Raw genomic sequence first — 15,553 nt, 5'->3', positions numbered from 1 at the left:
GGGAATCAAACCAGAGACCTTTCTGTTCAAGGGCAGCACTCAATCCACTGAGCCACACCAGCTAGCACCCCCATGTTATTTAAAAAAAATAATAATAAAATAAAGATGAACTCAAAAAGAAGTCTTCTTAGTATTATTATCTTATTTTTTGCTTCATTACCAGAAGTAATGTGTTCAACAAGTGGATCTTTCTAAGTAATTTTTATTAAAAAAAAACTTTACTATTTGATTATATTCCTGTAGAAAAAAATATGCAGACAAATATAAAGAAAATTTAAATTATCCAGTATACCCCCAAAATACAATGAAAGATTTTATATCTTCTTCGACTTTTTGCACATTTATGTAGAATTTTAAAACAAAACCAGGTACTGTGAAATGCTTACACATCCTTTTTTCATTGAGCATCCAATTCTTTGGGACATTAAATATTACATAAACACATGATCTTTAGCTGGTTGCTTCACAATCTAATTAGGGCTAAACTATAATACATCTCCAATTTTTGGATATTAAGATCGTTTTGAATATTTGCTATTAAAACTGACACTATATTAAACATCCTTCTTTATACATAAGTCTTTGTATGCATTTCTAATTTTTTAAAGATAAAAGGAGTAGAGAAACCAGCACAAAGTGTATACTTATTTCTAAGCCTTTTGATACATTTTACCAAACTGCTCTCCAGAAGACTGCACCAATTTGCAGTGACACCAATCAAGTCTAACAGCCCCCTTGTCTTCGTGTTTCTTGGCAACGTGGGAAACTGCATGTTACCTCCCACCCTTGTTATGAATTTAATGGGGGAAGGGTGATTAGTTCTCTTCTTGTCTTTGTTCTGAAGTGTAGGAATTTTTCCATGTTTCCTGGTCATTTGCTTTCCCTCTTTTTTGAAGCAGCCCATGTCTTTCAGAAGGCACCTTTCACGTTGGCATCGTCTTGTCTTATCACATGTTCTTCCTCAGCGGGTATGGGCATGAAAGCTTTCCACATTTCAAATTAAGCAGGAATTCCCGAAATGACTAGACTTACGAAGTCTTCTTGCCTTCTGGGCAGCCAGGTTATTTTAATGTCTCGGTAACAAGACAGAGAACTGGGCCATATTCTGAGGGAAAAAGTAGGCACAAATTATAATTAACCAAGCACTTACTGGTTTTTATGCATGACTTTATTGTACTTGGAATGCTGTTAAAAACCATATTTTAGAGTGCAGACTCATGGGATATGCACTTTATAAACTCTCCAGAAAATGCTCATGTTCACCAAAGTGAAAATCACGAACCAGATGTGGGACTTTGCACATTACTCAGAACTGATTCCTCACTCATCTTTCCTGGAAAGCAAGGTTTACACTGCTCTTCACAGAACACTTTCTCAGGGTCTCACCTGTCTCCATCCCCTATGTAGGAAACATCTTACACACAAACCGCCAGCCAGGCTTTTGTTTATGCAACCTCCATCTTTCACCTTTACCCCAGTGGAAAAAAATCATTGCAAGTTTAATACATTACTATCTGCAAAAAGAATAGGACCTTCTTCATGACAGTGTCTTATGTATCTTTGTAAACCACAGCCTGACATATAGTAGGTACTTACCGGTTATGAAATGAATTAGTGAATGAATGATATACATTTCTGTGCTGAGAGAACTGAAAAATCCTACCACAGAATAAGGAATTACTATAAGGCACTCGTTCCCTTAATGCCATATATCGAAAGCCAGGAATCTCAATTTTGTCTAGATCAGCAATTTTCTTCATTTTCTCTTTATATCACATATCCTTTAGGAATCTGATGAAAGCTATACATACCCTCTTTAAAAACGCATGCATAGAAACTACACAATTTATACACACTTTCGGAAGTTTCAAGGAGGGGAGAACACTGATTCCTATCACCCAGAATTTTTACTTAAAAATGGAGCTGAAATAATAAATGTATTGTTTGACAAATTATCTTTAAGTTCAAGAGACTATGGTCAGCTGGAGTCTTGCAGGTGACATTAACCTCAGCAGCAGCAGCAAAAGCATGAGCCACAGTTCCCAGAAAGCACAGAGTGCTCACTGGACAGGCTGGAGTTGTGCTGCTCTGCGCACTGTACTCACTGCACTCAGGTGAATGTGGCTGTTTCTGACTGGCATCCCCAAGTTCTGGGTATTTTCTACCCCCTTTTCTTCACAGTGAGAACAAGGCTTTCTGTATTTCAATTAGGATGCAACACTTCGTGGGGAAAAGGGTTATCATTTATTTATTAAAGAATATTTTTCTCCTAGGTATACAGGTTGAAATCAGCTGATGTTTCTTGCTCCTTATGGACTTAAAAGTCTACCAGGAAAGATTTATGACAAATTCCCATATTCCCGACTTTGCCAGTACTAAAGGCACTTTCGTTTCCGTGGTGTGCGGGAGCCTGCACATGCGGGTGCAAGGACCTACTGTGCGTGCTCTGTCCCAGCTTATCAGTGGCTTCATGTTGGCCGGCTGAAATCACCTGTGCTGGAGCATTTACACCACATAAATTGGCAAACACCACAAATCATGACACCTCCATGCCTAGCGGTGATCATTTACTACCATATTGTATCCTTATCACACTAAAACTGTGGCTCATCCAGGCTTCCTTGACGGTAACTGGGGTAGAGAGGGCTTATTATCAACCTTTCAAATCCTCTCTCGACTACAGCCATAAGACCTAAGAGTAAGGGTATGTTCTAGAAGACCTCAGGGTATACTTGGCTTCCCTCTTTGGATATTAGGTAAATGTGATATCTGATTAATTTGAGGCAACTCTGTATCTAATATGGTTAATCAAGAGTTACAAGATGTCCAAACAATTATCATACATTTCTGAGCTTGGCGGTTAGTTTAAATTCCAGAGTGGGGCAAAAGTAGGTTTACAGTTGTGAGTCTGCAAAACACAGAGTTCGTTTTTGTGTTATTATTTATTATTCTATTATTTTCCAAACGAACAGCTATAAACCTATTTTTGCCCCACCCTGTGTATTATGGGCATTAATACCAGCATTGAGAAGTGACCAATCTACAACCCATCTGATGGTTACCATTAATCACCGTCTTAGTTCTGCACAGCATTAGAAGGAGGCAGATATTCCTTGGCACCACTTTGTTACTACTGCTATGTCAGTTTTAGCTTTAAAGGCTGCAACTGCTTTGCAAGAATCTGCGAAAGAAAAAACAGCTTCCTCAGCAATGTAGGCCACATGCAGAGCAGGCACTATTCACCTTCAGAGTAAGGCTCAGAGACACAATGAAGAGCAAAACCATGCCAAGACTCTGGCAGGCCAGGTACAATGCATTACCAGCCAAATATGCCTACACAATTTCGTAAGTGGTGCTTACTGTTGCAGTAACTGGGATGATGCTTACTGTTGTAGTAACTGGGATGAAGGCTCATGGAAAACACATAGACTAGTATAAAGACATTAGGAGATGGACCAAAGGTGAATTGCAAATAAGAGGAAAGGCAGTGGAGGATCTATGGAAGTGTCTGCTTGCAGATGGTTCAGGATACTCACCTTCAGGTTATGTAGGGTTTCTGACCATTCCATGGACCCTATCTGAGGTATGGTAGTGAGGAGTAAACTTGTGGCTTTATTGGCATTTTCTTTCAGAGTCTTTAAAACCCGGTCCACTGAAACCTGGGGAAACGACAGCACAGGATGTTATCAGCAAGTACAAATTCCACTGCTTCTTATGGAACATTTCCCTAAGTTCCTATCTGATCTGTAAAGTCAGTTTACCTGTTTCCATCCCCTGAGCCCAAGTTCTGCATTTATTAAGATGATCTTGGTCCACGGGGAGAAACCCAGTGATAGCTTTGAAAAGCCCCATTTTCAGCATGGGGTCCGAGAGGCTACCCCAGCTGTCTTCTGTGGTAGCCTGGTCTAGGGAGCTGTGGCCATTCTCCCCAGATCCAGAGGATGAATTCCAGTCAAAACTGTTGCTACATTGGGTAACCAAACAGTCAGATAATAAACATCTCTTTTTAGAGAAGTCTTCCAGCTAATAAAGGAAAATGATGGAATCAAAGTATCATTTTTTTTCTTTTAACAGCTCTCAAGAAATTAATGGGTAGGCTGCTCACGTATCATAACAACAAAAACCCCAACCAAATAAACAACCCACTCTGCTGATGGAAAACTGAACACCATGTAGGACACCTGAATCTGATCAAATCTCTAGATCCAGCCGCCAATTTATACAAAATACGGAGGACAGAGAAGCTGGTGAGAGTACCCGGAGGAGGTGTCTGCAGCAGTTCAGACTGGGGGAAACTATAGGTCAAGTCATTGGTTTCTTTTTAGGAAACTTGGGAGAAAAAAACCACTTGAGTTTTTTGAGATAACTAGAAACTTGAACTTTGCCTGGGAATATGAAGGAATTACGGCTGGCATGTGCTAACGATAATGTTATTTTGTCAGATACTCCCTCACATGTTTATGGACAAAGTTATGGGTCAGAGTACAGATGAAATATGATTGGCTGTAAGTTGAAATCATGCTGGTTGAAGCTGGATGATGGATCCATGGAAACCCATGGTACTGTCTACTTTGTATGTAACTAAAATTGCTCCATGAGGAAAATGTAGAAAAGGTTGTTACGATAAAATGCGTGATTAGAGGAGTACTTGTCACACTGCGCTGTACTCAGAAGAAATCCAGGATTCAGGGCCACGATGGTTACAGCTTTCATCCCATTTCCTGGAGTATAAAGCCCAGGTCCCTCCCATAAACATCCAGAAGTCTTTAGGAAAAATGGTCAGGACCGTAGCAGAGGGAGTCCCACTGCTGTGCGAACACAAAGTGGGGCCAGCTGGTGCCTGCCAGGCACAGCTGCAGGCACGTTTCAAGTGGAGCCTGAGAATACAGGGTCCTAAAGCACACAAGGGAGTCACCTCATATTTACTCTTTTTCCTGTGACTGATACTTCTATACAGACTCCGACTTCTCCTGGTTCCTGCTGTTGGGCTCTACCCGAAATACGTGTTAACCTCCTCACAATCAAATTTAATCCTCGAACAGCTCAAATCTCAAGTTTCCTTCACAAACTTTTTATCTTTCCACTCCCAACTCCATCGCTGCTCCGATCCCATGACTACTCTCCTGGGAGCGAGCACTGTACTAGCTGCTCTACTCACACAACTTGGCTCGCTTCTCTCAGTAATCCACCTAGGTCAAGATCGAAACTGAGCAACCTACACCCCCCACTCCAAAGCCCTGGCTCCAACCTATGGAGGAGTACCTTGTTAAATAACATGCCAGGTATCACAAGCAAATGGAGCAACAGGAATTTGAAGGTGGGTTGGCGACTCTAAAACCTTTCTATCATGCCAGGCTGTACATCTGGTTTGAAGCACAATGATACTCATGGCCGGCTGAGACGAGGCCTTCTTTGTTATACCTTTCCTGTACCACTTAACATTACTTGCCTTCATGCCTTATCACTTACACAGAACTTAGTTTCACTTCTTAAAAAAATTAAAACTTGATAAGGTGTATTTAAAGAAAATATAAGTTGTTTAAGATTTACTTATTTATTTTTAGAGAGTAGGGAATAGAGGGAGAAAGAGAGGGAGAGAAACATCAATGTGTGGTTGCCTCTCGCATGCCTCAAACTGGGGACCTGGCCCACAACCCAGGAGTGTGTCCTGACTGGGAGTTGAACTGGCAACCTTTTGTTTCGCAGGCTGGCACTCAATCCACTGAGCTACACCAGCTAGGGCTTTACTTTTTCAAAAGAAAACCAAAACCAAATAAAACAAAACACAAAACCTCAGCCAAGGACATCATTATTAATCTTAGGGAGCAAGGGAGCTGAGGCACCGGGAGAGGAGGAGAAAGGGAGAGGGAAAGAGAGAGACACACACTGACAGACTGCCTTCTGACAGACAGACGCCCGACCAGAGAGCCAACCTGCAAGCTTTGGGTATGTGGGATGATGCTGCAGCCAGCTGAGTCACCTGACATGGACGGGGCTGGTTTTTTTTAACTGAAGTAGTTCCAATCAACTGCTTTTCAAACCTTGTGTGGCCCACTAAAGGAAAGCACTGTTGGCTCTGCAGAGGAGAAATATTCCTGGATTAGCAGAAAGCCACAGGCAGAAAACCTTGTGTTCTCAGCAGGTGGCAGACACTGAGGCCTGTCCCTTAGGTGATCAGAGCTGGCAAGTCAGGGACTGCGCTGTGTCGGGATTTAATAAATCTCTTACGTTAGAAAGCATCCTTGTAGTTAATGACACTGAGTGGTCAGGATAAGGCATTACACAAAACAAAGAACCTGTGTTCATCTATGACCCACAATCCACATACAAGGGTGGACAGACAGCAAGAATATCCTACCCAGTTTTACATGAAACTGGATGTTGAAACAAGCAGCAGAGATGGTGGTAAGGGTCCCCTTGCAGATGTCACCTGTCCTCAATGTGCTCACAGCAGCCACCCTACATTTTTTTCTTACTTCAAAATTCCTTGACTGTAGTTCTGTCCCTTTCTGTATTTTAAAATAGGACAAATGATCTGCTTCTTCAAGTAAAATGCAGGTGATAAAAAGACAGAAGGGAATATTAGGTTAAAAGGGACATAGTCAAATGAAACATGTGGATTATAAAGGACCCATTTGAATAGCTGAAAATGATGAGATAAGAGGGAAAATGTGAACAGCCTGGATATTTGCTTATATTCAGGAATTAATGTAAATATTTTTGGTACCATAATGGTCCTGTGGTTCTTTATTATTTTATAAAAAAGAAAAGAGGCCTTTTAGAAAACTACTTCTAACTAATGAAGGCGGGTGAGAGAGAAGTGGTAGGGACAGAGACAGTACACAAAGCAGGCGGTGGCTGAGAGCCGGAAAGCTGAGTGACGGGTAACTGGGGTTCATCGTACGAGGCCCATCTACCTTCGCAGATGCTTCAAGTTTTCAACAACGAAAACGCTTGTTTTGGAAGCCCGACCTCGGCAGTCCGGTATCCTCAGACACCAGTGGGACCTTGCTGTGTTTCCTGCCTAAGACCCCAACTGACTTCCCTTCTGAAATACACGTCTCCTCAGCCCCGCCACACCACTCAGGCAGGGCCACCTTTCCCATCACTCGTAAGGAAGGGTCCCAGACGTCTAATATTCAGTCGACTGAACTGGACTCGTACTCCTGAGACTCAGCACACTACTTCCTCATAACCCCGAGCTTTCTCACACTGGTTGCTTAATCTCTGACCACTCCCCCAAAAACCCAGAGTGTTGACTCCTGACACACTTGTTTCATTTGCTGTCATACTCCTCACTGAGCAATGCATCCAGTCACAGTAGGTTAAACAGGTAAGATATGAATACAGGCCACTTACCAGAAAGAGGTAATAAGAAACACTAAGGTTTTTTCTTAAAAACAAAACAGGACAGCAGCACAGAACAAAGGAAATCATAACCAAAAACCTTTAGTCTTCATAAAAGGCCCAAGTCTCGATATGATTCCCAACATACTTACATGCCTACAATGTAGTATTCACTATTAATTCTTGGATAAGTGCCTTTTTCTTAGGCACTTTCAGATATTGTGCCTTTCAGATATTGAAAATATCTGAAAATACAACTGACAATGCATTAAAAGTTGACCTTAAAACCTGGTAAAAAGGCAGCTTCTGGAACTAACGCAATAGAAACAAATAGTTAAGATTCTCTCTTACGGGTGCTCACGGCACCCAGAAACATGCGTGCTTTGGAGAGAAGTCCACCTACCGCTTCCTCGTGTTCCTTCCAGCAATCATAATCTGTTGCCATGGCGATACTGGCATAGCAAAGCCCAGCCTCCTTAGCAAGAACCACCTCTGGAACCGTGGTCATGTTAATAACATCCGCCCCCCAGGTTCGAAACATGGAACTTTCTGCCCGGGAACTGAATCGAGGTCCTTCGATTGTAATCATAGTCCCCTTCGGATGGCACCGCAGTCCTAGCTTCTTCGCAGACTCCGTGAGGACCTAGAAGAGAAAGAACCACAAACTGGTGGTAGAAAAATGGAGACAACTGTACTCAAACAGCAATAAAAAGATAACTCGGAAGATCCCAGTTTCCCAGACCTTCACCCACTTCCATACCCTGTCTCCCCAGCCCCTGCACACGGAGCTCACAGCTACAAGAGCAAACACTGAAGTTTTTCTAAGCACTAAGAATTTATTGACATGTTTTAAGCTCCTTTATTTTTTTCTTCTTTTTTTAAGATTTTATTTTTAGAGAGAAGGGAAAAAGAGAGGGAGAGAAACATCAACATGTGGTTGCCCCTTGCATGCCCCTTACTGGGGACCTGGCCCATAACCCAGGCATGTGCCCTCGACTGGGAATTGAACCGGGAACCCACTGGCTCTCAGGCCAGTGTTGAATCCACGGAGCTGTACCAGCCAGGGTCATTTCTTTCTTAACAGCTTGAAGAGACTAAGCTGGGCTGTGCACAAGGACCTGAGTCTGGGCTCTTCACCTCCACGGCTCAGCTGAGCTGCTGCTCCTCGTCCACATCTCCTCGAAGAGACGTCTGAGAACTGTTTCCAAGCTCCTGAGAAATTCATTCTCACTGCTCTTTTGTATAAAATCTGAAGACTTCTGTAAATGCTTTTTTTGACTAGAAAGTAGTTTTTTCATAATCTCTTCTGCCTGCTGCCTCTCCAAGGACACATGTTAAAAACAGCACACTATTTTTTTCAGGGGTCAGGCTCATTTTTTCTGTCCAAGGAAAAATGTATCTTAGCATCCCTTTAGTTGGCAAGGCTGCATGTGGATTTTAGCAACATTATTCATAAGTTTGATCACTTTTTCCAGTGTCTAATAACATCTAAACTTCAGGTTATTAATTAATTTCATTTTTTTTCTTGGCCTGTGCTTCAACATTTTTTTAATTAAAAAAAACTAGTCTTTTAAACTTAACTGTTAATTAAGCACTGCTGAAAATTCCCTTAACCTTTGTATGAATTAGCTCTCTCACCTGTAGAACGGGAATAGTAACACTGTATGATGGTTAAGTGAGCCACCGTCTGTGTGCAGTCTGCAGACTGGGTGGGTTTCCTCTGGGAACTCACATCCCAGAGATGTGACATTAGGTGGTTTCTAGCCTGTTCCGCTCTGCGTGAGTGTGGGTGTGCTGAGTGCGCCCTGAGGTGGAAGGGCCTCCCGTCTAGAGTGGGTTCCCACCCGATGCCCTGAGCTGCCGGCAGATGACCTCTGGCCACCCACGACCCTGAACTAGAATAAGCAGGTTGGAAAATAACGATCTTACCTGTTTTTATTCGTCTTTCTTAAATGCATGTATAGCTCGCATTTATTTCAATGTTTAATATTAGAAAGGTTTTGGATCTTTATATTTAGAACTTTAGTGATATTTTTTGTCACCAGAAATACGTCGTAAGAACTCGATTCTCCTTCACTGCAGCCTTCTGTACAACTGATTTCATTGTTCATCATTTTGCATTAAAATCGCAATCTCCAAGAACCCACAGACAGGGTTAAAGGAGGATTTATTGTACTGGCAGCTTTTACAGGCTAACCAAATAAACCGGCAAAGGTTCCTGGGAGATTATATTTATTTATGTATGTGTAAGTATATATACATAATAGATATGAATATGTATAAATAAATATAAAATGGATCAACTCAAAGTCAATAGAAGGTTCCAATGTAGGGAAGTCTTGCCTGCTTATGTCTGAGCCCCATTAGCAAATTAATCTATTTCCTTAAAAATAACTTATACTATGCTACAACAGTGCGAGAAAGAATTTTAATTAGAGCCACGGCATTTCCAAACTTAGAACCATGACGAGCACAGACAACAAATAGTTGCTGCTTCATCATCTTTACTTGTTCTCTATATACTAAAAGTAAGATTACACTTAATCGAACATTTTCCTGAAAGAGTACAGGTTATAAATGCAAGGGCCTAACTCACATCCCCCCTCATTTTTTTCTAAGTTAACATATAACCAGCCTAGTCCTGTCTTCATTAAATGTCCTTAAAAATCCCGAACAGCCAAGCTGTATGTCTCCCACAACTTGAAGAGTACTTCCAGAGGTGACGGAAGGAAGACCATAGTCAGCTTGTGACAGTGGCCTGTGGCTGCATGTCCTCACCCTGGGAGGCGGGTGCCATGATGGGGACGGGAGGAGGAGAATGCAGAGGTGTGGACTGGGCATGCAGATGGACTCTGGGGCCTCGCCACTCGAACCAGCACTTTGCGAGAACAGATAACATCATCATGAGGTATCAGAATTATAACTGGCAGGCTGAGAGATCTCCGGGTCTGAGGCGAAGCTGCTTTTGTTTCCATGTCTCAACTAATCATAATGGAACTCCTCAATCTGCAACCGTCCCTACACATTAGCAATATTAGATCACCAGACTAAATATATTTCATGCGTCAGCACTCCCAAAGAGTGTACTCAAAATTACTTCCTAAAATGACTAGAAGTGACACTATTTTTGGAGGAGGTAAAACCTACATCATACAAAATGGTATCACTCCTCCACCCACGTCCAAGCGATGCAGTTCACCACCTCAAGGGAAACCACTGCTTTCTGGTCAACTTTCCAGATACACTCTATTGGCACATAAATATTCTCATACTCATTTCTTTATATTCTCATATTAATTTCTTTACACACACACACACATTTTAACACAAATGGAAGGATATGGTACAACCATTGTCTATCAAGGGAGGCCAAGTTCATTCCTGGCAAGTATCACCCAGCTATCACATTTACATGTGTTCTGTATACATCACTGGTATTTCCTTCGCCCACATCTACCCAGAATACTGAAGTCACTATTTTCTACCTGGGACAAGATCTTAAATTTCCTACTGACATGATACTGTCTCCCTAGTCTATTTCTTCCCAAACTGCCCACATTTTTTTTTTAATTTTATTTATTTATTTTTTGAGAGAGGGGAAGGGAAGGAGAAAGAGTGGAAGAGAAATATCAATGTATGGTTGCCTCTCATTTGTCCCCTGCTGGGAACTGGCCTGCAACCCAGGCATGTGCCCTGACTGGGAATCGAACCTCGATACTCTGGTTCGCAGGCCCGCGCTCAATCCACTGAGCTACGCCAGCCAGGGCAACTGCCCACATTTTGAAATGAACTAGAATTTTATACACATCTAGTTTTCCCAAGAGAGTAAATTCATTATGTGGACAGGTCTGTGTTTCAGTGGGAAGACCAGCAACATTTTGATATATGTATTTCACTGATAAGTAGATATATCAAATACATACATACATACATACAAACTTAACTTGCCATTTTAAAAAAAGATTTTATTTATTAATTTTTTTAGAGAGGGGGGGAAAGGAGGGAGAAAAAGAAGGGCGGGAATATCACAGTGGGGTTGCCTCTTGCACGCCCCCTACTGGAAACCTGCCCGGCAACCCAGGCATGGGCCCTGATTGGGAGTTGAACTGGCCACCCTTTGGTTCGCAGCCTGTGCTCAATCCACTGAGCTACACTAGCCAGGGCTTAACTTGCCATTTTTATAAACATGTAAAATATGTACTTTCACAGAGGTCAGAGAGAATGCATATACAGCGGTATACCTCAAATGGCTCTCCACAACCCGTGACTTTGCATTCCAGGTTTTTGTTTTTGTTTTAAGACCAGGGTGAGGTTAAGTTGCCCTTGCTGTTAACTATAAGCAAACGAGTTTTCATGGCTATGCAGGGGTGAATATAAAAGCTCTAACAAATCTGCGATCCATATGCAAATGTTAAAGTTAGCTGAATGACTAACATATTTAGGTATTTACATTCTGTAAATTAATTTAAAAGCAGATATCATGAGGCAAATCACCTCTAATCTGTTGTGTGGCACGCGGCTTTCAAACCTGGGATCGCAGCACGATTCTGACTTTTGTGAGGCTGTCTCTTTTGTTCTGAGATTTTAATCTCAGAGAGAAGGCTGGAGAGTAATGGCCCAACTCGGCTCAAAGACAAATGATGCCAAGCTGACAATTCATAAAATATCAATAATAATAACCTAATTCATAAAAGCAGTTAGTAGTCATTGGATGTTTCAATACTAATAGGCATTGTCCAAAGCACCTTGTCAATATTAACTCTTTAATCCCTCAGTCCTATGATGTACACGTAATCATTACCTTCATTTTACAAATGAGGAAACGGAAGCTCAGAGGTGTTAAGTAATTTATCCAATGACACACAGCTATTAAGCTGAAGAGCAGAGATTGGATCCCTAGTAACCTGGTTGCAGACTATATACTCTTGACTAATTGGTTAGTCTACACTAAATTATTTAAAGGGTATCCTGACAGGAAATCAAAACTTATTTAAAAAAAAAAAAAAAGGTAGGTTGCCACATTGAGTGATTCAGCTTACAAATGACTGACAGTAGTAGAGGCATTATTAGCAAAGGAAAACAACTCTTTATAAAACCTTGGGTAAGAACTCCAGAGGGGATAAGGGACCACGTGCTTATTAGCCAATTACTCTAACTCTGGATGCCACCCTAAGCCCTTATGGTTTATCTTGGTGTACCTCCCACAAAGGGCACAAACCTCTCTCGTTTTGGGGCAGAATGGCTCAGCCGCCGATATGTGGCACACTCCTCTGGCACAGGAATGACTCCCATCGTAGAAGGTCTGAGGCCTTCTGGTGGTCCTTCAAAATAAAATGAAAAGGGTTTTTCACTGCTGCTGTTTTTTTTTTTTAAAGAAAGCCACCTCTACATTCTCTGAGGGCCAGCGAAATCAGCTGTATCTAGGTCGACACCTTGGTCCACAACCCAGAAGCAAGGGCTGTGGACAAGCTGAAGGCAACTGGTAAAACAGCAGCTTCGAGATGGTATTTGGCTTCTCGGGCTCCAGGCTGGTGGCAACATACTTTCCGCCACAGGGCTCCACGGACCAAGTGTCCGTGGTCTCGTGGCTGAGACAGGATAACCACACTGGCCTGCAGGCACCACTCAGTTGTGGGCTCAGCAGGGCAGGGAAAGCACCTAAGAAGTCAATGTGAAAACTCCCCATTGTTGTGAACGCAAAGGGCTGTAGAGCAAACCCCATTTATACCCATCGCCTAGATTCAGCAATTTCCAAACCTGGGTCAAATCTGCTTTATCTGTTAGTATCTCCATGGCTGTAAACCCCAGATTTTGTCATTTTACCCCTACTTCAGATGGACCAAAATACGTGGACTATTTCCACTGCAATGCCAGTATCACATCTAATAAAAATAACATCAATTCCTCAGGATCTGCTAATACACAGACCATATGCAAATTTTCTTGATGTCCTCAAAAATGTACTTTTTGCAAAAAAAGTTACTTTAGTTTTGGGTCCAAATAAAGTCCTCATTTTGCATTTGATTGTCAGGTTTTAAAATTACGAGTAATCTGGTCACTTGGCATGGTGACCGCCTTTCTGCGCTGGTGGTGAGCGAGCTCTGCTTGTACAACTTGACCCTTCTCTAGGAAGAGCAAGCAGCAGACCAGGAATATGGCTCCAGGGCTCCTGACAACCAGGGATGAGGTAAAGATACAACAAAGAAAGAAAACTACAGGTCAGTATTACTGATGAACACAGGTGCTAAAATCCTCAACAAAATATAGGCAACCTGGATCCAGCAATACATTAAAAAAAGATCATGGGAAATTCTGGCCAAGATGGAAGCGGAGGCAGAAACCCTTCGCTTCCTCACACAACCAAAAGGAGGATAACAACCAATCTAAAAATCAATAAACAACCAGAAAATCAAACTGCATGGAACTCTGACAATCAAGGAATTAAAGAAAAAAATCAACCAGAACAACTAGACCGGTAAGAACCCGTGGTGAGGCCATGTGGAGGGGCCTGCTGAGAAAAACCTCAGCCAGGCGGCAGAGGCAGTAGACCGTGCAAGCTGGCTGGCTGGCTGGCTGGCTGCAAAACTGAGCCTCAGAGCTGACTGTGGACTATGGCGGCTGCCATGGTGGGAGAAACTCTCATGAGTTCGAGAGTTCGTTGGAAAGCAGGCTTAGAGATGAGCAGGCGAGCAGCACCGGTTCCTCTCTGGCCCTTCCTCCACAGGCAGTGGCACAGAGCAGCAAAGAGGGTTGCCCTGCCCTGGTGAATATCGAAGGCCCCGCCCCATTACAACTTAACAGGTGCACCAAGACAAAGAAATAGGGCCCAAATGAAAGAACAGAGCATAATTCCGGAAAGAGAGCTAGGCGATGAGGAGATAGCCAACCTGTCTGATGGAGAATTTAAAGCCCTGGTAATCAAAATGCTCACAGATCTGACTGAGCTTGGTCAAAAAATGAAAATACAAATGAAAAATACCCAAAATGAAATAAAGCAAAATATTCAGGAAACCAATGGTGACAAAGAAACCAGGACTCAAATCAACAATTTGGAACAAAAGGGAAAAATAAACACGCAACCAGAACAGAATGAAGAAACAAGAATTCAAAAAAGTGAGGAGAGGCTTAGGAACCCCTGGGACAACCTGAAATGTTCCAATATCTGAATTATAGGGGTGCCAGAAGGAGAAGAATGACAGCAAGAAATCAGAAATTTATTTGAACAAATAATGAAGGAAAACTTCCCCAATCTGAGGAAGGAAATAGACTTCTAGGAAGTCCAGGAAGCCCAGAGAGTCCCAGAGAAGTTGGATCCAAGGAGGAACACACCAAAGGCACATCATCATTAAGTTACCCAAGATTAAAGATAAGGAAAGAATCTTAAAAAGAAGCAAGAAAAGAAGGAGTTGCCTACAAAGGAGTTCTTATAAGGCTATCAGCTGATTTCTCAAAAGAAATTTTGCAGGCAAGAAGTGGCTGGAAAGAAGTCTTTGAAGTCATAAAAGGCAAGGACCTACATCCAAGAATACTCTATACAGCAAAGCTTTCATTTAGAATGGAAGGGCAGATAAAGCGATTCCCAGATAAGGTCAAGTTAAAGGAGTTTTTCATCACCAAGCCATTATTATATGAAATGATAAAGGGACTTATCTAAGAAAAAGATAAAAAATACGAACAATAAAATGACAACAAACTCACAACTGTCAACAAATGAACCTAAAAGAAAAGAAAAACAATGAAAACAAAAACTAAGCAAACAACCAGAACAGGAACAGAATCAGAGAAACTGGCATCACAGGGAGGGATCTCAGTGGGGAGGGGGTAGGGAGGAATGGGGGGGGGGAGAAGGTACAGGGAAGAACTGAAAGAATTTATATGTACAACTCATGGACATGAAGTAAGGTGGGGGGAATGCTGGTGGGTTGGGGGGACAGGGTGGAGGGGAGATAAAGGAGGAAAAATTGGGGAAACTGTAATAGTATAATCAATAAAAAAATACTTAAAAAATAAAATAAAATTGAGAGTAATTCTCTCGTCTACCCTCAATCTCATTTTCTATGCCTCTGACCTAAGCATTTTGTTCTGCTGCAAGGTCAGGAATTTACCTCTGCTGCCTTGTTCCTCTACCCATCGTAATTACTTCTGAAGTCTCTTACTTCCACTTTTTAATAAAATATTTTTGAATTCAAAACTCAGTGCCAAGTTA

At 42.0% G+C, this 15,553-nt stretch overlaps 1 protein-coding gene across 1 annotated transcript in view; it reads right to left on the bottom strand.

Annotated features, from left to right (window-relative positions):
• Nucleotides 1-209: 209 nt before the first annotated feature.
• The window catches only part of MTAP (methylthioadenosine phosphorylase), a 52,592-nt gene continuing 37,248 nt past the window's right edge, over nucleotides 210-15,553 (bottom strand). The window contains exons 5-8 of the mRNA XM_037167991.2: nucleotides 12,566-12,668; nucleotides 7,751-7,990; nucleotides 3,537-3,659; nucleotides 210-1,105 (exon numbers count right to left, since the gene is read on the bottom strand). Coding sequence (XP_037023886.1) covers nucleotides 1,067-1,105; nucleotides 3,537-3,659; nucleotides 7,751-7,990; nucleotides 12,566-12,668 — 505 coding nt within the window. The 3' untranslated portion in view covers nucleotides 210-1,066. The remainder of the gene's footprint in view (nucleotides 1,106-3,536; nucleotides 3,660-7,750; nucleotides 7,991-12,565; nucleotides 12,669-15,553) is intronic.

This window comes from Artibeus jamaicensis, unplaced genomic scaffold (genome assembly GCF_021234435.1).
Source record: "Artibeus jamaicensis isolate MK-2021 breed Jamaican fruit bat unplaced genomic scaffold, CSHL_Jam_final scaffold_1964, whole genome shotgun sequence".
In the NCBI taxonomy this organism is placed as follows: domain Eukaryota; kingdom Metazoa; phylum Chordata; class Mammalia; order Chiroptera; family Phyllostomidae; genus Artibeus; species Artibeus jamaicensis.
This window is presented reverse-complemented; position numbering and strand designations above follow the sequence as displayed.